This window comes from Thamnophis sirtalis, unplaced genomic scaffold (genome assembly GCF_051295495.1).
Source record: "Thamnophis sirtalis isolate CommonGarterSnake01/CBP01778 unplaced genomic scaffold, rThaSir2_p1.2 scaffold_2, whole genome shotgun sequence".
NCBI classification, from domain to species: domain Eukaryota; kingdom Metazoa; phylum Chordata; class Lepidosauria; order Squamata; family Natricidae; genus Thamnophis; species Thamnophis sirtalis.
The window spans coordinates 141120715-141144629 of NW_028261382.1; the positions used below are offsets into that span (position 1 = coordinate 141120715).

The 23915-nt window shown below is 40.0% G+C and overlaps 1 protein-coding gene across 1 annotated transcript in view; it reads left to right on the forward strand.

The window, feature by feature from the left end:
- Positions 1-4774: 4774 nt before the first annotated feature.
- The window catches only part of ST18 (ST18 C2H2C-type zinc finger transcription factor), a 277028-nt gene continuing 257887 nt past the window's right edge, over positions 4775-23915 (forward strand). Inside the window, exons 1-2 of the mRNA XM_087707068.1 lie at positions 4775-4852; positions 5123-5253. Coding sequence (XP_087563194.1) covers positions 5203-5253 — 51 coding nt within the window. The 5' untranslated portion in view covers positions 4775-4852; positions 5123-5202. The remainder of the gene's footprint in view (positions 4853-5122; positions 5254-23915) is intronic.

Below are 23915 nucleotides of genomic sequence, written 5' to 3' on the forward strand. Positions count from 1 at the left end.
AATTTGCAATAACCTTCCCCTGGAGTGGAAGGGAATCGAGTTTTTACAATATCCTTCCCCTATCATGCCCACCAAGACATGCCCACCAAGACATGCCTACAGAATTGGTAATAAAATTTTTTGAAACCCACCACTGAACAGTAACAACAATGAAGTAATCATAAAATGCTGCCCATCTACCTAGCAACCAGGATCATTGTAAATATATGAGCCTGCTGGTACTAGCTTTCTATTGGGCAAAAATGTAATCTATAGTTTTTTTTCTTTCATGCCTCCCCCCCCATTCTACCTTGTGATATTTTTCATAACTAAAAGAGCTTTATGCACAAGATAGTAAAAGATGTTGTAAATATAGAAACATAAACCTTGCCAGCATATGTTATTTGAATTCTATCCCTTGAAGCATCATATGATTTCTGAAAAATAATTTTTCTCAGTAGGGCCTTTAAAATTATAGCACAGTGTTTTTCAAACTTGGTCCCTTTAAAATGTATAGACTTCACCTCCCAGAATGATGCTGGGAAATTCTAGAAATGAAGTCCACACACCTTAAAGTGGCCAAGTTTGAAAAACTGTGCCATATAATAGAATGGACCTCACTAAGAACAGCATCCTCACAAGCTAATCAGTATATTTAGACATAGGATAAAGGATATAAGCTAAAATCATTTTTTTTTCATTCCTTCTTTCATCACTTTCTGTCACATGCCTTTGAAATCAAAGTAAGGAAGGAAAATGAACAAGAAAATAAAAGTATATATCTTATTTTCGTAACTCTAAGACCACACTTGGAATATTGTATCCAGCTTTGGTGACCACAATGTAAAAAAAAAAGGCATTGAGACTCTGGAAAGAGTGCAGAGAAGAGCAACAAAGATGATTAAGGGACTGAAGACTAAAACGTATAAAAAGAATTGGGCATATCTAGTTTAATGAAAAGAAGGAGTAGGAGGGACATGCTAGCATGTTCCAATATCTAAATGGTTGCCACAAAGAAGAGGGAGTCAAACTATTCTCCAAAGCACCTAAAGGCAGGACAAGAAGAATGGAAACTAATGAAGGGAAGAAGCAAAGTAAAACTAAGGAGAAATTTCCTGACAGAACAATTAATCAATGGAACAGCTTTCCTACAGGAGTTGTGGATGCTCCAAAACTGGAAGGTTTTAAGAAGAGATTGGACAATCAATGTCTGAAATGGTATAAGGTTTCCTGCTTGATCAGGGGGTTGGACTAGAAGATTTCCAAGGTCTGTTATTTCAACTCTGATATTGTGTATTAAAAACAACTTTTCTAGAAATCAACAATAGTGTTATTGTTCTATGATAAGAAGCCTTTCCCCACATGTCCAGATATAAACCCTCTTAAAACTTATATATATTACACCTGAATCAACATATATACATATAAAAGATGTGTATTAAGGATGGATATCAACAATGGATATATTTAAATTACTCTTTAAAATGTCAAATTGAAGAAAAAGTTATCTGATTATCAGTATTTTGCAGAAATCAAATCAGAATTTCTCTTTCAGTTTACTCTGTGGTCCTTTTCTGTTTTTATTTGCCTATCTTCCCCTTTAATGATTTTGTTTTGTTTTGTTTTGTTTGAAAAACCAAAATATAGCTTTCTGGCTTTTATTTTCAGGGAATTGCTTGCACCTTCCCCTCCCAGCATCATCCCATTAGACTATCTGTCTGCTAATACCAAGCCTTTTCTGTAACCTTTTAAACAGCAACCACTCCCTCTTATCCTTTAAGTACTATCTTGGCAGACTGCACAAAGAGGAGGAGTTTGGAACTTAAAAGGCTTTGAAATTGTGCTGTAACAACAGACAAGTCAAGCAACAAGCCATTTTAAAAGCTGTTGAACAAGAATCCCTTTCTATCATCACCCCGTTTTACAGTTCTTTGTGCCAGAGGCATTTTATTATTGAGATTTACTGAGTGACAAAGGACACTTGGCCCAAGTGGTCCCTCCCCAAAAACTGAAAGTTTATTTGTTAATTAAATAACAATATGTGGGGACACTGGGGATAGGTTTTGAATTTCACCCCGCCCGAGTGTTGAGTGTTGAATGCATGTTGTGTTTTTTATCAATTTATTTTGTTCACATATTGTTTATTTTTGCATTGCACCCCCTTCCCTATGATTGTAAGCCGCCCTGAGTCCCCTCAGGGAAAAGGGCGGCCTATAAATTCTAATAAAATGAAAAAATGAAATGTTGTGCAAACGATTATTTCCCTGAGCTATGTTCAGTAGCCTGGCAGAGTGAGTTGTGGAAGAAAAGTTTTTAAAGGGCCAAAGCAGGCAGTACAAAAAGACAAAAACAGCAACAGTAGCTCTTCTTGTTTGTGAAATAATCCTTGCTTGGATTTACTGTTAAACTGATTATATAACTTTATTTTTTTATTTGAATTACCCTTTATTCTCCCAACGATACTTAATCCTTTTTGGAAAACCAATAGCAAGTTAAAATGAGAATTGAATGCTTTTTGCAGCTAGTTCTTTCGCTGTCCCTCCCCCCTTTTTAAATGAAATCACAGCAAGATTTCTAAGCGGTTTCAAAGTTTGCAAGCGGAATGCAGTTACAAATCTTTTAATGGCTGATGCTAGGCTCAAGGTGTTTTAGAAAAAAGGTCAGACAGCGCCATCATTTCTGAAAATAAAATAGAGATTTCAACTAGCTGATGAACATTATCTCAAGCAAGCTCCCTCTACACCAGGAAAGCAGATGCTCAAGTTATGATGTATCCTGAGCAGTAATCTGGTTGGCCTGGGCAACCACTGCCTGAGCGGTAGGTGGGTGGTGTGGCATGGGGCAGTGATTTTTGGAAGAAGTGCCTAATGTGCTTTACAAGTTCCCCAAATTATATATTTTTAAATCCCGAGAATTTACATATTTTTATTCAAATGTAACTATATTTATACATAAGATTATTTATTTAGATTTGTCACAAATCATAAAATAATTTTCAAAAACATTCTGGAAGTACAAAAAAATAATGTTATCATGTAAAAGCTAAGAAGCTTATCAGATTATGAACCATGGACCCATCTCATCAGATCACAACTTTCTTAAAAACCCGAAGCCTGTTGACACAACCAGGGTTTTAAGGTTTATTGGCAGGCTGGCAGAATTTGGGCCAATATCATATGGTCAGATGATGTTTCACAGGATGGATACCATGGCAACAAAGGCCTGTCCCCTGGGTCATATCAAATGTAACTCCTAAGCAGATGGAATCCACAACATACCTTTTCTTTTGGACTTATGTAGTATAATTGGTAAGAGGCAGTCCCTTAGATACATCAGCCCTGGCCAACACATTCTATCCCAGCTGAAGCTTACAGATATACTTCAATGGCAGCCCCATAAAACATATTACAGTGAGAAGGTGATTACACTGCAACCCAAATATCACCTAGTCTCAGAAACGGTAAGCCCCCAAACCCAGAGTCACTCATTCTTGCCAAGGTTCAATTGAAACCTATTGTTTCCCATTCAGAACCCCCATTCTCTGCCTCTACGCACTGGGATAAGACATCAATAGCATTACTTAATTTGCCAGGGGAAGAGATGCATAATTGGATATCATCAGCATACCGATGATATGTCACTCCATAACAACAGATTAGTTCACCCAAAAGCTTCATGTAAGAGTGGAGTAAGCACTAAACTGTGCAGTACTCTACACATGGAGGCCAAGGGCCATATCTCTCCTCTCTAATCATCACCAACTCACATCAAATCTGAAGAAAGCAGAAGAACTGACACCAATATTTGTTACTGCTTACAACAGATGATGGCCAAACAGCATTAAAAAGGACCAAATGTGGAACCAAACCAATATTCGGACACAATGACCCATATGGTGGTAACTAAAGAAAAGGCACGAATTGTTATTAACTGTTGTCACTAGATTATTAGAAGAAAAATAAAAGCATTCTTCATTTTTGAAGGACTTGATTATTAATTGAAATAATAACAATTCTTCTGAAAAAGCAAGAACAATACTTGGAGGCACACTTAAATTTTGTTCATTTTCTCCAGATAACTTATACTTCCCCACTTCCAATTTATATTCTTGTTTCTGCTTTTAACTGTTGGTACCTAATATACAATTTAGGTAGAACATTATATGGGATATCCATCTATTGACATATCCAGGGCCGGATTTTCCTATAGGCTAACTAGGCTTCAGTTAGTGAAACCATCCCCTTTCATGTAGTCATATAATTTCCTTACATGAGGAAATGTTTTTGACCCTGACTTGGGTTGACCCTGACTCCTTGGCCCATTATTTAAAGAGGGAGATGCCGGATGGCTGAAGCAACTCAATCCTGTTTGAGTTTTGATCGTTTGAAAAGAAGCAAACGTGCTTCAAGATATGAAGCTTGAACGTAACAATCAGGCAGCCTCAACCTGTAACTTTATTAGATCTAAATATTACAATTGTATAGTGCTACTTTCCTTAAGAGAAGCCGTGTGTGTGAGTGTGTAGGCAAACACACATACACACAGACTCACAAACACATTTGTTTACAGAAATGCCTTGTGGTGGCTGAATAGCGTTGGTGTCACTTCGTTCCATGCTCCAACAATCAGCAAGCCTCATGGGGGATGTGCCTACAGCTTGGGACATGGGACCATTTGTTCACTCACTTTCTGTGAAAAGAGTTCTGAACTCTGTTTTGAATAGACAGCATTTTCTTTGTGTCATTAGTAAATAACACTGGACAAAGTTAGTCAGCAAGTTATAGAGCTTCTGCATTCTGATTCTTTGGGGCCTTTTTTGCACCAAGCTTTGCAGGATGTTTTGGTGGAATGTGATCTTGCTATAAAACGAAAGGTAAGGATGGAAATATTGTTGATGGTATGAAGAAGGCATTATGGAATATTTCAAGTAGAGATAATGACAATAGGCATTGTGGGACATCAGGAAGAACTGGTTTTCATATAAAGACTGTAGTTTAGTTCATGGTGCCCTTAGGTTTTTTAATTATTTGGGACTGCAAAGAGATATTGTGATGGGATTGATATTCTGTAGGGCTCTTTTGCTTATTCTCTTTTGGTCTTTGCAAAATGTGACAATGTGAAAACACGTATGTTTTTATTTTAGAAAATAGTAATAAGATGAGATCCTCTGTCAGTGTCAGAACTCAGTAGAGCAGTAAGGAAAAGTTGTGAACAAACCAATAAATGAATGAAGCAGAGCTCTTCTGGAGTGCTGTGCAAAATCACCTGATAAGGGTAAGGTTATTTATTATTTTAAAAAGTTGTACAGACTTTTGTTATACTTAACTATAATGAATATATAACTCTTCCCTTTCAAAATGATTTTCCCAAAATCATAAACAAAATGTTGATTATCCATCCATCCATTCATCTATTCATCCATTCATTTATCCATCATCCATCTATCCATCCATCCTTCCATCCTCTCATAATTGTATCACTCAACATTTTATAAACTTTTTGCTTTACTTAAAATTGTTCATTATGTTTATGTTTATAAAATTATTTATTACTCTGTTTATTTATTATGTTGTATTAACCAAATCTGCTTGCCTGAAAAAATGGAAATATTGCTATTTCAGAATGTAAGATGAAATGCGTTATACATACAGAAATCCATAAAAAAGTGTAAAGAAATAATAATTCCAGTACTTTAACTACTGTCTCTGTCTCCAGAAAAAGACTAGTGTACAATAGAAGAATTACTTTATAAATCAATGGATTATGTATGGGTATAAACTAATAGTAGAAACCTATGTTTTCAAGACAGGGCTAAGTGTGGAAATACTATATGCTTATTTCTTGAAATCATCCTTTTTTTTTACACACACCACTTTGTTCATTACTGCTTAAACATTATTGTTAACAATGTGTATTTAGCTTAGAAATAGACATTAACAGTGTTTTCATATTAGCAAAATGTAATATATTGTGAATTTTGTGACAAAATATATGACAGATATTAAAGAGTATCTTCCCAAAGTTGGGATTTTGCAGATTGTGAATGAGAATTCAAGTTATGGGTATTAACAGAGAATTGTGGGTTTAACATTGTTATTTTAATTAATTAAAATATCTTTTCTGTATTATAAATATATTACATTTTTCTGTGATTTATTTTGCTGTAAACCTGTTACTTCTTGCATCAAAATGTTATTTTTTTACATTAATTAAATTTGTTAGGAATATCTTTGTATGAAACAAAGTATGTTTTATATTAAGATAGAAGAAGTGTACAGGTAGTCCTTATTTAGGGACCATTCATAGTTACCGCAAAGTAATTTTGATTTAAAAAAAAGAAATTTTGCAACCAATCCTCAAATTTATGACCTTCGCAGGACTGTAAAGCAAAGGAAACCTGATGTAAGATTGAAAGTCTAATTGCAGATTCACTTAGCAACTGCTTCTCTGAATGATCGAACCCAATTATGGTTACTAAATTAGAACTACCCATCCTCCTATTCATATATGCAGTCAAACTATTCATCTGGTTTTCAATGGAGATAATTACAAAGTAGGCACAGTTTTGCTATCTAATGATTCCATATTTCCATATTTCCAGATCCATATTTCTTCATATTTCTTTTGTTTTTCCTCATTTTCAGTGTATTTTTCAGTGCATTTAATTTTTTAAATGGTAGTATAGCATTAAATAATGATTAAAAAAATAATCTAGTCATTTGGAACAAATAATCCACAGGGTCAGTGCAAGTGCTGAAACTGAATGTCAGCTGCCTACACTAGGCACAAGTAGCCTAAGTTAAAAGTTTCAGAACTGATGCAGATTTTGAAAAACCCTGCCATCTTCAGGATAGGCAACATCAGTGGTGGAATTCAAATAATTTAACAACCGGTTCTCTGCCCTAATGACCAGCTGGATAGGCAGGGCACGGGGTCATGTGATTGGGTGGGCGTGCCCAACTCAACGTCACTCGGATCTATGGGGGCTTTGCCTTAGCTGTTACAATGTAATGTGTTAACTGGAGAGGCAGTTTCTGTAAGCAGGGCAATAAAGATTAGGCTAGAAACAACACCGGAATGTTTCCTTCCTGCCTTCTTACAGGACTAGCCCTGTAAAGTGGAAAACAAAAACAAAATGAGATTTCTTCCAACAACCAGTTCTCCGAACTCCTTAGAAAGTTAACAACTGGTTCTCCCAAATAGGTGTGAACTGGCTGAATCCCACCACTGGGTGACATACATAAGGAAAGCCACATGTAAACTATACACCACTTATAGAAATTATCCATTTTGGGACTGTGTCACATATTTTAGAAAAAAATAACTGATTACTAGTTTTGGTCAAATTGAATGTTTAAGGTAAAAAATCAATAATTCTGGATTGTTGAACAAAATAAGAGAAAGGAAAATGAGAGAAAGATAAGGCTCAGAATGATGCAAAGATTACAGTATGGTAAACTGCCAATATTTTTTCAGTAGAAAAAGGATGCTATTTTATTAAGATTCCTGCTCTTAATATAGTTCGTAAACATTTTTTTTGAGGCTTGTCTCTTTTGTCACACTGAATTTTCACTATTTTTCTGAGAGACAAATAGCAGACTGACATAAGAATAGAATAGGTAGAAATTTGAAAGTGATATCTTTCCAGATTGTTTGGAATAATAAAAAATGATGAGTAAAATAAAAAAAATATCATTGTATTTTTTATTTTGAAGATTGGGAAAATAATACTTGACTATGCTGTGTCATGGCAAGTCATAGTTTTTACAGCGCATCATAATGCCTAGAGAAGTTGTTCGGAGTTTAAATCATAAACTCAGAGCAACATAAAAGCATACATACAATTATCTGCTACAATGTCCTACCTGTCAATGAATACTTCAGCTTCAACCACCACAACATACGAGCTCACAATAGATACAAACTTATGGTAAACTGCTCCAAACTTGATTGCAGAAAATACGACTTCCATAACAGAGTTGTCAATGCCCGGAATGTACTACCTGATACTGTGGTTTCTTCCCCAACCCCCCAAAACTTTAACCTTAGACTGTCTACTGTCGAACTCACCCCATTCCTAAGAGATCTTTAAGTGGTGTGCATAAGTGCACCAGCATGCCTACCGTCCCTGTCCTAATAGTCCCTTGTATTCATATTCATTTCATATATTCATAATCATGTCTATAGTTATATCTGTTATCTAATTCATGCTTACATAAATAAATAAATAAATGAACAAACAAACAAACAAACAAATAAATAAATAAATAAATAAATAAAAAGCTATCAGATCTTGCGTGCAAAATGGCCACAAGATGGCAGCAATCAAAGGGAGAAAACAGCCTTTTCCTGCTACCTGGTAATTATCAGAGTTTCACAGGCTAGATCTGGTAGCCCTGTTAAAGAATACAATGATGCATCATGGGAAGAAAAAAGTTTGAAAACATTGCCCAGGATAGGAAGAAACAGGATGCATGGCAGAAGACAGCAAAATTGCTGGTTAACAGGAAGGAAGAAACGGAAAGTTATTAGTACATTATTCCAGAAGGTGCTGCTTATGCACCATTAACAAGGGGACAAAGAAAGAGAGAGATTTGCATGTAACTTTGGTATATGTTCATTTAAATAGAGAGGCACACTTAATACAATTTAAATAGAAAGAGAGTAAATTTCATATAATATAGAAGGTTGTAAACAGATAAAACATGCTTTTACTGCTTTGTCTGCTATTTAAATGCTTATTCCTTATGGGCAACTTCAATCATGCTATCCTTCAGATCATCTATCTTTAAATTAGACAACTTCTGCTAACCTTTCAAATAGATAACAATCTTGAATGAACCCCCCCCCCCCCAAAAAAAATCTGTTCTCTGTATAGCAGATAATGTAGCCACCATAGGTCTGGCCTGATATAGATACATAGATTTAGTTTATTCATGAGGTTTACGGTGAGTTACATTATTTTATCCCTGAACACAGAATTGTATTGTTTTTATTTTGTAAATGAACCATGTCATAAATATAAAGTTCTCTCCCCCAACCTAATTCTTTGATGTCCTTATTCTCAATAAGATAGAAACATCAGGCAGTAAGATATTTCTAATTTTGGAATCATGCTTCACAAGACTTCACAACTCTTTTTCTTTTGATCTTGAGATGTTGTGTATCATAAATCTTCCTGTGCTCTTACATCATTCTTTCTAAATTCAAAGCCACAATTGCACATAATTTTTAAACTATGCTCTTCAGTACTTATACTTCCATTCAACCTCCTCCTTAAAAGAAAGCTCTAATTCCGAAGTTTAACTTATCCTTTTGCTACTGTTTTGATTCTGAGATCAAGTCACAAATTCAGGAATTAATGATCATTTTAATGAAGGTTTCCCTGATATGAGTGTTTTATGGGTGGGTGTCTGCACACATGTCTGGTATTCTACTTTTTAATATTGTATACTGTATATGCCTGCAATACTTCAGCTACGTTTTTGCCTTATTGTGCTTTGCAGATGACATTGGCCTGTATTTTTTTAAAAAACACCCTTTATCATGTATACATTATTTTGTAATTGGGAAGTGATTCTTAATCTAATGTTTGATAAAGTGGAATAGGAGGTAAATCCCTTTTCAGAGATCCAGAATGTATAGTACAAACATTATGATCATGTGTTGTTTCATTAAATTAAGTAAGTATGAACTTCATATCATCCATGATATCAAGGTTGCAAAACCAAGCATGGAAGCACAGTTTATAAAGAAGCTACCTTGAATTAAATGAACAACTGATATATAATATAAGGTAAACAATTGTGGAAATACATCTATTACCCACAAACACTGAAAAAGGATTTTTAAAAATATATAAAATGGCTTTGAAGGCAGCTTGTGAAAAGGCTGTAAAATAAAATTTTGCATACATTTTCCTAATTTGTAGATATATTTGATATATTGCTATGAGAGGTGGAGAAATACTCTCCCTGCTTGCACAATTATAATGCTTAAAAGCAATGATACAATTTTCCTCTTTTTAAAGGTACTGAAATAGTGGAACTTCAGTGGCTTCCTTTTAACATTTCTGCCTTTTGTTCTTGTCCTAGAGTATAATAGGCCCATTATTTTGATTGCTTCATTGAATTTTATTTACAAGTCAAATTATACAAACATCTGCTGTGCTCTGTAACATATGGAGTATCAAAAGCCTTAAAAATCACTATATAAAAGTTATGTGGGTGGATAGATTTTAGCCAAACACTATAATGGCTGGTCATTCTCATGCTTCTGTTATGGCAGGAACAGAGAATGAGTTGGCTCATAAGCTCATTGGTTAGATTCAAATGGTATCATCTATCGGAAGGCAAACTGGTGACACTAAATTGGGGACCTCATTTCCCATCCATCTTTGTTACCTGGCCAGTATCAAAGAATGATGGGAATTTCAGTTCCAACAGAAGTTTAGAACTTTTTTAAAGCAGAGGCATAGTGGCTGTTTCTGCATGGCCAAGGTCCCTCAGCATAAATATGGGACACTACCAATTCTTAAGGATAAAATCTATGTCATCTTCTACTAGCTCCCAGCCTGTGGAGAGGGCAACATCTATGACCTTTTCTTGATATGGCTCAAAGATACAACTTTGTTGCTCAGATAATGCTGTCTGTCTCACCTGCTCTGTTTCCTTTCATTGTAGGCCAACCCCTTCACTTGAATTAGCTACAGAGTGTAAGAAATACCCCTTCCCTCCAGTCATTGATCACTGCCTTACATGGCCATTTCATCCTAGGATTATGGATTAGTGAAATGCTACACCTTAAACAACAACAATAAATGCTCACAGGTGAAAAGTTAGACTTTTGATTTAATTTAACCTGCAGTAGGACAGATGTGAAGAATTCAGTGGCCCCAACATAAATGTATTTACTCAGTTTATAGAGGTTGCAAGTAAACATGTTGTCGCCATCCATAATTACCTTTTTAAAAGACACACTTGTTCACATTGATGATGATGATATTTATTTTGTTTAAAAGCTGCCTGACTCAATTATGATTGTGTATTACAAATGGATGGTCCATTCCCTCTGGTTTTAATGCAGCTTTAAGTCCAGTTGTCAGGTTAGCTAGTTTTAAATACAAGACTTCTTCAATTTTTAAATTTACCTCTCACTAAAGCTTTTACTGCTTAAACTGATTAGTCTTTCTGTTTTTTAAAGAAGGAAAAAATGGACAATGTAGAAAAGCAAGAAGAGTTTTTCAAATACAAATATCTTTTTATGTGACCAATGGCTTTTAACTTGTTCAAAAACTTGCTTAAATTTTCAGAGTTAGAAGACATCAACACAACTTGTTTTGAATGCAAACATGAAATAGTTTTAATTCTAAACGTATTGTATAGTACTAATAAATAACTATTGTATTACCTGTTTGTGGAAAGAGTTGTCAACAACCACAATTTTTTAAAATAAGTCTATGTGTTGTGACTCAGCAGAAACCTCCTGTGAGTTGTTTCAGGATGCACGCAGGAAAAGGGCTGACCGACTCACAAGAGAGGATAACGAGCAGCTGTTGCTCGTTAGGGTCTCCTCCTGTGGATAAAAATGACTGATGGTGCCACGCCCTGGTTGCAGAAGTCAACGTTCCATTCCGTTCCATTTCTGTTCTAGTCAACGTTCTCCGTTCATGTGCAACCATTGAGAAAAGCATTTGGATAAGTGTCTTGATTTATGTAATCTTGTTTTGTAGCTGTTTATGAGAGAGGATTTTTGCCAGAGATTTATCTGTGTTTATTTTGGGCTTGCAGCCAGCAAGAGGCGGGACTGATAAAAACATTCCTTTGCAAGCTTTGTTTGGCTTTAGTTTCTGAACAAACAAGGTGGGAGTCAGAACAGTTTGACTTCTGCCAGACAAACCTCCATTCATATAATTATGGAGCAGCTTTATGCTGAGAATGCCAGACTGGCCCAGCAAATAACAGTATTGGCTGATCAAATTTCTCAGCTGCAGAGATCTGTAGCCAAGGAGGAAGCGCCCTGTGGCTATGCCGGATAAGTTTGATGGAAATCAAGCCATGTTTGCAGCATTTCTGGGACAATGCCAGCTGTTCCTGAGTTTGAGAGCGAAGGACTTCCCCACTGACCGGACAAAGGTGGAATTTATTATTAGTTTGCTCTCAGGCACAGCTGCCCATTGGGCAACACCCTTGTTAACTCAGCCTAGCCCGTTGTTGGATGACTTCCAGGGTTTTTATCAATACTTTAAGCGTATGTTTGAGGATCCTATTAAGGGGGAAACTGCAACCAGACGTCTTAAGTCACTGCAGCAGGGAAGTGGTTCATTGCAAGACTATGTAAATGAATTCAGGCTGCATAGCCAGGATTCAGTGTGGAATGAACCAGCTCTGATGGACACTTTCCAAGAAGGGTTGTCTGATGCCTTACAAGATAAACTGGCGAGGATGGACAGGTCACCAACATTTGACGCGTTGGTCCACTTGTGCCTCCGGATAGACGCCCGGCTACAGAGGCGGAGGCCTCGCCATGCATTCCAGGAGACCACTAGCGTGCCGGTTCATCAAGAGACTGCAGTGGAATGGGAGGAGCCCATGGAGTTGGGTGCTGTCAGACCTCGAGTGTCACGTACAGAGATGGACAGATGATGTGCTGAGGGGTTGTGTTTTTACTGTGGGGATCCTGGACACCTGGTGGGGAGTTGCCCCAAGAAGAGTAGGAGGGTTGTGTGGCCTGCGGCCGTCCCTCAGCAACGAACTATCATGTTGGACAACTGGCATGTTTGTGCGGCTCTGATACCCCACTCGCACAATGTAGCGTGCATTCGGGGTGTGTGGATCCAAGGGCGGATGCCCTGCCTAGGAAATCAGAGAACTCTGACCCTGCGTACTCGCTTCCACCCCGGACAGTTCTACCCGTCGCATCCTGCGCTGCATTTTATTATCCCATGAGCATACAGTCTCTGATACGGGATGCGCAGTGGGGTGATGAATGGGTGGAGCGACAAAAGGCAGAAGTAGGGCCAGCTTCCCCGTGGACTTTGGAGGGGGATCTTTTGAAGTATTGGGACCGGCTCTATGTTCCCGCAGGGCCCATCCGTAGAAGGGTGCTCTCTCAGGTTCATAGCGCTTCCGCAGTGAGACATTGGGGTTTTTTCCGGACATTGCACCTGGTATCACGTATGTTTTGGTGGCCCCGCTTTAGAAATGACATGCGGAAGTGCGTGGAGTCATATGTCCAGTGTCAATGGGCCAGGTCTGCGAGGAGGGCTTCTCCAAGATTACAGCCCTTGTGGACCCCGGTCCCCGCAGCACAGGACTTCGTTTCTAGGATCCCAGCGGGGCACCAGTGTCTTGGACTGTGTTCCTTGGAGGCCCTCACCAACCCTTCTGGGCCTCATCCTGAGCGCCGGAACCAGGGGACGGGCCCTGCAGTGGGGGATAGTGTTGTGGCCTGGCAGGAGTTGTTGGAGCTGCCGCCAGACTCCGATGGTGAGGGGTCTTATAAGTTGGCCTTGGAGGAGGTGAAGGACCCTGGACAGAGTGTCGACACCATGCGGGGTGGGAAGAGATGTGGTGGCCACCAGGTGAAGAGGGAGCATTGGATCAAGGGGAATGTCCCTGAAAGTATTTGGGAGTTATATCAGGAGGCAAACAGGCTGAGGGCTACTCAGCATAAGGAACAAAGGAGGAAACAGAGGAGATGATTGCGAGCCTATCATACGGACAACCCATCCCGACCGCATCCCGACCGTCAGACCAGGGGGAACGCCTCTGCGGTGTGGGATAGTGTTTTGACTCGGCAGAAACCTCCTGTGAGTTGTTTCGGGATAGACGCAGGAAAGGGGCTGACCGACTCACAGGAGAGGATAATGAGCAGCTGTTGCTCGTTAGGGTCTCCTCCTGCGGATAAAAATGACTGATGGTGCCACGCCCTGGTTGCAGAAGTCAACGTTCCATTCCATTCCATTTCTGTTCTAGTCAACGTTCTCCGTTCGTGTGCAACCATTGAGAAAAGCATTTGGATAAGTGTCTTGATTTATGTAATCTTGTTTTGTAGCCGTTTATGAGAGAGGACTTTTGCCAGAGATTTATCTGTGTTTGTTTTGGGCTCACAGCCAGCAAGAGGCGGGACTGATAAAAACATTCCTTTGCAAGCTTTGTTTGGCTTTAGTTTCTGAACGAACAAGGTGGGGGTCAGAACATCTATGTATATTTTACATATTTTTAAGATAACTATATATCTCCTTTGATCTCCCTCTTCCTGAAAAATCAATTTGTTTGCAAATGCTTCCAAACAATAGTGGGAGGGAGGAGGGAGAGAGAAATGGCATAAAAGCAACATATTTTGCAGCTTCATCATGGTAAATAAGCCTCCAAACAGATATTCCAGTTAAACTTTGCTTATTCAGATTATTGTGGTCCAAACTATAGTAGCTTCTCAACTCTAGATACCTCTGCTGAAAATTATCTTTTAGTTAAGATATGAGGCTGCGACAGCTTTGATTATTTTGGAAAAGAAGAAATATGTTGATAACTGGCTTAGGAAATAATGTAGCTGTCAGGCTTCTAACATATCCTAATTTTTTTTCAGTAACATTGGCTCTTATTCTTGTAGAATGACTGGCAATACCTGAGTTGAAGGTACAGAATAGCCACAATTCTAATTCTTCCTTACTCTCCATGTCCAGAAGATGGTGCTGCAGGGAAGATATTTGGCATTAAAAGCATTAAGCTATGAGGTGCCATAGAATTCTGTTTTGTCCCCAGAATATTAAAAATACATATGAAACCACCAGGAGAGGTCAGATGAAACTTTGGAGTGAGGTGCTGTCAAGATAGCTATTATCATAATGGCTGTTCTTCTTTGTTACTGTCCAAAAAAGTGGCTGATAAGCTGAACTTTGTCTGGGTTCAGTAATGACTCAGATAAACCAAATGAAATTACATCTAGAGAAGATGGTGAGGTCATTTGTAATTGTTATGTCAATACTGTTTTTAATTCTTTAAAAATTAATTTATACTTTTTCAGTGTTATCTTTCTTGAATATTATTTTTATTTGGTAGAAAATGGAACTATGAAACCAATTCATACTAAAAAGTGGATGATGGTTGTTTTGCTGAAAAAATTATCATATATTACTCTGAAAGAAGAAGGGAGAAATGTGATAGCTATCATGGATAAATAATTGGAAGCAAATATTAATTACTCAGGGAACTTTATGTTTGGGGGATTAATGTTTTTGGTACCATTTTTTTTTACAATTTCTCTAAATTGTATGAAGCTATCCTAATTGGGTGTATATTTTCTTCTTTTTTGTTGTTCTATCTGCACCTGTGGCCTTTGGAGCTAATGTTTATGACAGATGGACTGGACTATATTTGAAGAATTTATTGCATAATCCTTCTGTAGATATCTTTGCCACAATAGACATTGGACTTAGCCCATGAGTATATTCAGCACTGCAGACTTCCATTCTGCTTTTCTGTCTGCACATTACTTGAATCCAACTGACTTGATTTTTTAGATGATGCACTCAGATAAACTCATATTTCATTTATCCATTTTTAATTTAACCTACAGATGCTGGGCAAACAAGAGAAAAACAGAAGCAGGCCAAAACAGGAATCTTGGGTTCTTCTAGCATAGAATCAAAAGTGGTGATAAAGTAACTATATCATAGAATCCCTGGCTATACTACCCTCATACATCATTATAATGCTTGCTAATAATGTATTTATACTAGCGTGAAGAGTTTGGTGATCAGTTTGTATCATCTATCTCAGATCTTTATAGTGCAGTGGCTAGAAGGCACAACTGATAACTGTGACCAAAATCTATGGGGTTTATCAAATGATGTGAATCCTTTGATAGAATAAACCTAGAAGCTATCTTCATTCCTGGTGTATTTGGAGGAGATGATTAGGAACAAGGGACATACATTTAGGACTTTTCCTAATAGTTACATTGTTTCCCTCCTGTATCAGCATCTAAAAGGTTGTCCCCATAGACTTCTTTTGCCACTTCAATAATGAAGTTGGGCAGTGTTGTTGTCTCACACTATGGAGTGCAGGGTAGGTTGAAGGCAATGAATGATAGATTTCCTTTCCTCTTCTACTCATTATGCGTTACTAGCAAGAAACCAATTGCTCTCCCAAACATGTGAAAGGACAGGGTTGGATGTTGGAGTTATCATTTGTATTATTTATTTTGCTTTATGTTTTATTACTCCCTGTATGCTTAGGGTGAGAAGGCTATATGTCTGTGATGTGGAAGGTCTGGGAGAAGATGGTCTGAGACGGAGATCCTGGAATTTACTTCAGAATAATTAGGGCTCACTCAAACAGCAGTCTGAAGAAACCTAGTAGATAGATAAACCTGATCACCAACTTTGTAATCATAAGGCTTAGTCCATTTCTTATCAGCCTGTTTCTTATGTGCGCAATGCGCAGAGTCCAAAGTTTGGAGTGCTAAAGGCCAAACGTGCCGAAGGCGATCACTCCACTCAGATAGAGATGACACTTGGGGCTGTTCACGAGGAGCCTCAGGAATGGGTACAAAATCCTGGCCATACACCACCCGGAAAAGGGTGAAGCCAGTGCTGCTATGCACAGAATTATTATAAGCCACCTCCACATGCGGCAACAAATCCACAATCATCCTGCTGGTAGTTGATGAAACAACGCATATACTGTTCCAGAACAAAATTAGTCCTCTCACAAGCCCCATTAGTCTGAGGGTGGTGGGTGGAGCTTAAGCCCTGGGTGGAGCCAATATGCTTCAGAAACTCCCTCCAAAACACAGAGGTGAACTGCACACCCCTATCCGAAATGATGCGGTCGGGCACCCCATGTAAGCGGTAAATGTGGGAAATGAACATCTTAGCGAGAGTCTTAGCAGACGGAATCTTGGAACAAGGGATGAAATGGACCTGCTTGGAGAACAAGTCGGTAACCACCCAGATAACGGTGTGTCCCTGACTCTCAGGGAGTTCGACAATGAAGTCCATAGAGATTTCCTTCCAGGGGGAGACGGGGCGAGCCACAGTCTGGAGCAGTCCTTGAGGTTTTCCCGGCGGGCGTTTAGCAATGGCACAAACGGGACAACTGGCAACATAACGTTCAATGTCCTTTTTCAAAGGAGGCCACCAAAACTGTCTCTTGACGAGATGGAGCGTTTTTACGAAACCAAAATGCCCCACATTCCGGGAATCATGAGCTCGCTGAAGAACAACTAGTTGAAGAGACGTAGGAACATAAAGTTTTGCCCCAATCCAGGGCAATTCATCCCTTATGGTACATTCACTCATGTGCTGCTGGAACCAATCATCATCAGGGAGGGCTTTCTTAAGATTGGAAAGAAAGTCCTGGGACATTCACTGTTCCCTCTAAGGTGCGCGCGTGCGCGGCCGCGCACGTCGCTAGAAACTTCCGCACAGAGCTTTCTAACTGCCGCGCAGAGCTTTCTACCAAAGCAAACGTGGGGAAGTCCTTTGCAGGCAGCTAGAACTGGCCGCCTGCAAAGGACCTCCCCAGACTTGTTTTGATGAGCCGCCAGTCCTCTTGCTTCTTCTCCTTCACCAGCAAAGCTCCCGCAGTGGTGCCTCTCTCTCCACACGGAGCACCTGAGCTGGCCCCCGCGTTATCCCTCCCCCTTCCTCCTCTGCCGTGCTTTTGAGGCCGCGGGAGCTAGTAGGAAAGCGGCGGAGGTGGAGGCGATGGCAGGGATAACCCAGAGCCCAGCTAAGGTGCTCCGAGTGGAGGGGGAGGCACCACCGCCGCTGCTTTGCCGGTGAAGGAGAAGGAGCAAGAGGACTGGCGGCTTTGAAATGGTCCCGCCGGCTGCAGATTTGATTCAGCGTAAGCAGGGGCCGACTTTGCGCAGTGAGGCGGAGTAATTCAACCCCCCCCCAAAGAACACGTGTCTGTGTGTGTGTGTGTGTGTGTGTGTGAGAGAGAGAGAGAGAGAGAGAGAGAGAGAGAGAGAGAGAGAGAGAGAGAGTTGGATCAAAATTGGTGGCCAAAGGAGTGGAGGGAGGGAGGGAAGGAAGGAAGGGAGGGAGGAAGGAAGCCCTGCCCCCTGTGAAAAAACTGAAGATGGAGCAGTGAATGAATAAACCATAAAAGCAACAAACAGTTAATGCGTAAGTAAGCTGAGGAGGAAGTTCTCAACTAAGGAAGAAATATAAGAAAGAAATATAAAAAGCTCAATATGCCAAAACACTTATTTTAGTCTTCATTTAATTACTTGTATTGTAGTCTGATGTAACATCTTTTTAAAGTTAACGTTAGTTAGAAAAGATAGGGTACAAAACTTAAATAATAAAAAAAATTCTACATTCATTTTGAAAAATAAATGCAATACTTGATTAATTTCATATCTTTATTTAAAATAGTTTTGGCATGGCATATCATTTTATTGACTCAGTTGGAAATGATGTGGATGTTGTATCTGATTCTGAGGCATATATATTCTTAAGTAACATAACATATAGCATATTGTCCAAACTTGCTAGACTATTTAATTGATCTTATTACTTTAAAGGGGGAGAGTTTCATGATAAATTATTTTATTACATTTATGTTGCATTTATATATTATATTTATTACATTTATATTCCACATTATATATTTGTATTGTTATTTTAGTGTTTATTGTCAATTTTGATAGATATATTGATATATCAATACTGATTTTAATCATACTAAATAACAATTACTGCTATTATTTATCAGCATTAAATATTTACATTTTTAATATCGAGTTAGTCATATTTTAGAATAATAGGATTATCTTTTAATAGGATAATTGGCAAAATCTAATTCAAATGTGATGGGTTGCATTCCAAAGGAATGTGAGAGGACAGGTTGCCTGCAAAATGCCAGGACCCAGGACCCTGTTGGTGCCATGTCTCTCTCTAGCCAGTCTAATGATCTAAAAGCTGAGCAGAAGTCTTTTTTTTTTCAGGGTGAGCGGAAAAGTATAGTGTTTGAGTAGCACATTTTCATGCCTGGAATTCATCAGGCTGAAACCTCGCTCACAATTGGTGCTTGGCGCTTGGAATGTTGCGTAAATGTCCAGCAGACGTGACAGCAGTTCAAACTGTTGCTCTCTTAGGTGCTCAGGCATGAAACTGTGCCGCTCAAACACTATACTTTTCCGCTCACCCTGAAAAAAAATTAGAGGGAACATTGGGGACATCTCCACTTTAGAATGTGCTTGATGTCTAGTAACCACCGGAGCAGCGAGGCTCGTCATGGGAATGACATGCTGGACCACGCTGCGCTTAGAACAGTTGTATTGAGGAAGCCTGGATAAAGCATCAGCCATAAAATTCTTTCCCCCCAGGAATGTATTTCAGGGTGAAATTAAAACGATTGAAATGTTGAGCCCAGCACATCTGTTTAGGAGAAAGTTTTCTGGGAGTTCTTAAAGCTTCCAAATTTTTATGGTCAATCCACCCCTTGAACGGGTGCTTGGCGCTCTCCAGAAAATGGCGCCATGTGGCTAAAGCCCAATGAACAGCGCTTCCTTCTCCCAAATAGCCCAATGTCTCTCCGTGTCAGTCAGTTTGAGAGAGGTGTATGCGCAGGGTTGTAAGTTACCTTGCTCATTGGCCTGAAGCAATACGGCCCCCACAGCCATGTCGCTGGCATCAGCCTGAACCACAAAAGGCGCGTCCATGTCCAGGTGTTTGAGGACCGATTCCTCGGCAAAAAGCTGTTTCAATTTCTTAAAGGCAGCTTGACATTCCATGATCCAATCCAATGGCTTGCTAGGCTTGGGTTTCGGCCCACCTTTGGACTTCAATAGGTTAGTTATGGGAAGAGCTATCTTAGCAAAAGAAGGGATGAATTGGCGATAGAAATTGGCAAACCCCAAAAATTTTTGCAACTGCCTGCGTGTACGAGGGGCCTCCCACTCAGTGACTACTTTTACTTTAGCGGGGTCCATCTCCACACCCGCGTGGGAGATACGATAGCCTAGGTAGTCAACCTTCTCCTTGTGGAATTCACATTTGGACAACTTGGCGTAAAGCTCCGCAGCCCGAAGCTTTTTCAGCACAGTACGAACCAGCTTTACATGTTCCTCACGTGTTTCCGTGTAAATAAGGATATCATCTAAATATACGATAACGCCTTTGTAGAAATGGTCATGTAACATCTCATTAATTAACTGCATGAAGACCGCAGGCACCCCCTGTAGGCCAAATGGCATCACACGAAATTGGAAACAGCCAAGGGGGCAGTTGAAAGCTGTTTTCCACTCGTCTCCCTCTTTAATACGGACTCTATAGTATGCTTCTCTCAAGTCCAGTTTAGTGAAAATGCGACCCTTTCCCAGTTGGGCCAGCATGTCCTTCATCAATGGTAATGGGTACAGGTTCTGGGCAGAGATGCAGTTTAAATTTTTGAAATTCACACATAATCTGAGAGAGCCATCTTTCTTTTCTCTGAACAGCACAGGAGCCGCCACCTTGGGTCTAGCTGGCTCAATAAAACCCCTTTCCTAATTCTTGTCAATGAATCTCCTCATCTCCTCCATTTCCCTAGGGGACATTGAATATATCTGGGGCTTGGGAAGCTTCACCCCGGGCAAAATATCAATGGTGCAATCAGTGGGTCTGTGTGTGTGTGGGAATTTATCAGAAGATTTTTCACTAAACAGACCCCTTAGATCCCAATATTCTTTCGGAATTTTCTCTTCCCCTTCGATCCTCTCCTGCCCCCTGGCTGCCAATGTGCAGCATCTGGAGAATCAGCAGCGTCTGGAGTCTCAACCTCCCTTTAGGGGGGGTGCGCTAGTGCGAATGTGTAACCACCCCTTCCTCCAGTTAATGCGAGGGTTCCATTTACGAAGCCAGGGGAGTCCCAAAATAAGGGGCCGGTCCATCCCAGGTGCCACAATAAAAGTGATTAATTCTTGGTGGATCCCCATTTTCATCTATAAGGGCTCAGTAGAAAAATGAGCAGGACCCCCTCCCGCAATAGAACCATCAATTTGGCAAAAAACAATAGGGGTTTTCAAAGTTCTCAATTTCAAGCCAAGTTTTTCCACCATTGCTGGACTTATCATACAGCGAGAACAACCTGAATCCAGTAGAGCTAAAAGTTTTTCAGTCACGCCAGAAGGTGGCACTCTTAGTTCAATTGGGATAAGCATGGGGCCTCTGGTTGAACTTACCCAATGATGAGATTGTTCCTCATCTGATTCGTCAGACGAACTGGAACTAACGCCTCCCTCCTCCTCCAGCTGGAAATGCTGGGGAACATTTTCAGCAGCGCACACAGCCTCTCTCTTCTTGCCCGGGGCCTTACTTGGTCTTCCCTCTCCTCGGGGAGGGGGTGGAGCGGTCTGAGCCATTTTTACATGGCAATTCATGGCGTGATGGCCTTCCTTTCCGTAGTGGAAGCACGTGAAAGGCTTGGTTTTGCTGGTGAAGCTTCCTTTTCCCTCGCTTCTGGGGCAGAGGGGGGCTTTTGGAGCTGCTGGGGGGGATTTCTCCGCTTCTCCCTCTTTCATGCATTGAAGCCTGGCCAAATCCAACTCAACATCTGCTGCGTGCTCATACCAAGCAGTCACCGGCGAGGGAGGTGTCTGTTAACGCATTGCTGGTATATTTTTTCATTCAATCCCTCAGCGAACTGATCCAATAAAGCGACTTCTGACCACCCCCTCATATAGGCTGACAACTGTTGAAATTCCTGGACATAATCTGCTACCGATCTATTTCCCTGCTTCAGGGCCATAAATTTCACCCGCCCGCGTCTCTCGATCAGCGGGTCATCAAACCTCCTCTTCATTGTAGCCATAAAGTCATTAAAATTCCTCAGGAGAGGGGAATTGCATTTGTGTAGGCCCACATCCATTTGGCTGCTTTTTTCTCCAAGGACATTAAGACCATCCTTACTTTCATATCATCAGTTTCTAAATCAGGACCATATATTTCCATATAATTCCAGACCTGAATGATAAACAACCCTAAAGTCTTGGGGTCACCATCATATTTTACAGTTAAGGGAGGGACTTTTGCCATTCAGCGTCGCCTGCTCCCCCCTACCCTTTGAGTGGCCCTAGCTGGGTGGGGGAGGCTGGTTCTGGGTTTTCTTGTCCCCAACCCCCTTCGGCTTCTTCACCCTCCCTTAACCTATGCATCGAGTACCTTTGCTCAAGATTTTCAGCCTGCTCCCTTTCCACAGCTTTTGCGTTCAGACCAAGCTTCCTCGAGGAGCCTCATGGTGTGGGACAGCTTGTAATCCTCTTCCCCAGTGTCACCCCAATCCGCTGATTTTTTCTTTGGTCTCCTTCTCGTGACTCCAGCATCCAACTCCTCCGACTCCTCTTTTTGTCCCACACCCAAAGTCCATTGGGGACGAACAGTAGGCTCTTCCATTCTTAGTCCAGCCAGCCTTTCAGTTAAAGATGGTTCTGCTGTTGCCCCCTCAGTTTCCTCTTGGTCACTCACTTGCAAAGACATTTCTTTTCTTCTTGTGAGGACACCCCCCTCGGTAGGTTGTAGCTCCGGGTGGGGTGAAAGTGAGACTTAGCTTAATTGTCAGCCCTTCTTCATTCAAAAATCAGGAAAGAAAACCACCAGACTCCATTTGTTGAAATCAAGTGTACTTTTCCTAATTATAAATGAATAGAAGCGAAGCGAAGCTAAGTCTGATTATTTAGGCGCGAAAGCAAATAATATATTGTATAATTCATTCCCCTCCCCTTGGCATCCCAAATACAGTCCAATCATAATTCTCCCAAATGTCAGGTGTGAGATAACGTCGAAAGGCATCACCAGGATGGAATGCTGGACCGTTGGCCTTGGCGGGAAACACTCCTCCTCCACATGCACAGTATGGTGGCCAGTTCAAAATCTAGAATCTTCCTCCAGCACAACAATGATTCCCCTCCCAAATACCATGCCCCCCCTCCCTGTTTCAATGGCAGCTGAAGCAGCAGCAAAGCGGAGGCTGACAGTGGTATTTACTGGTTCTCCAAACTACTCAAAATTTCCGCTACCCGTTCTCCAGAACTGGTCAGAACCTGCTGAATACCACCTCTGGTGGGGAGTGAATACTTGGCTGATTATCAAAGGGACTATCAGCCTCAGAAAACTCCATGCATTTTTTTCACGAGAGCAATATTCCCATGCTTGAACCCTTGAGATGAGAAAGACCCTGCACAAGCAAAATGTTTTGGCTTTCTCAAGCTACCACCAAAATACTTCACAAAATACTTCAAAAGCAGAGCTTTGGAGAAGCTAGAATGTCCCTTTAGTGTTTCACCTACTATTTTTAAATGTATTAGTTATCCAAGAAACTTAAAAATAAATTTCCACTTACCTGATAATTCAGCTGCATGTTCCACAAGCCTATTAAAGCAATATTGGAGAGACAGTGAAAATAAATAGTTAAAAGTACTGAAAAGCATATTAGACCCCAGTTACATGTTTCACAGCACATGAAATATACTGTAACTTGAGGTAAAGATCATTTACAAATGTTTAATAAATGGTTCTGTAATATATAATATATTGGATAGCAAATATTAAACAATTCATAATAAATATCAACAGTTGGTAAAAATTAACAACTCATCTTTCAATGGGTTTAAATAAGAATAAATGTGAATCTTTATAATTTTTTTCCCTTTAATTCTTGATGTTTTCCAGTAGTAGCTAACATGTATATATGCACATCTTTTGAATAGCACCTATAGTTTAACTTCCTTTTCTTAAGTTCTGCTCCAAAAATAGACTCTATATATTCATTCCTGCAATACTGCTCAGCATCAGGGGCTGTATCGCTCCTGAAGTTAATGTATTGCATATAGTCACCTAATGTGAAATACACCAAGAGTTCAATTCCTAATAGAGGGTTTTAATCCCATAGAAAAATTTGTGGCTACAGTACATACAGATTTTAGTCCTCGATTTACAACAG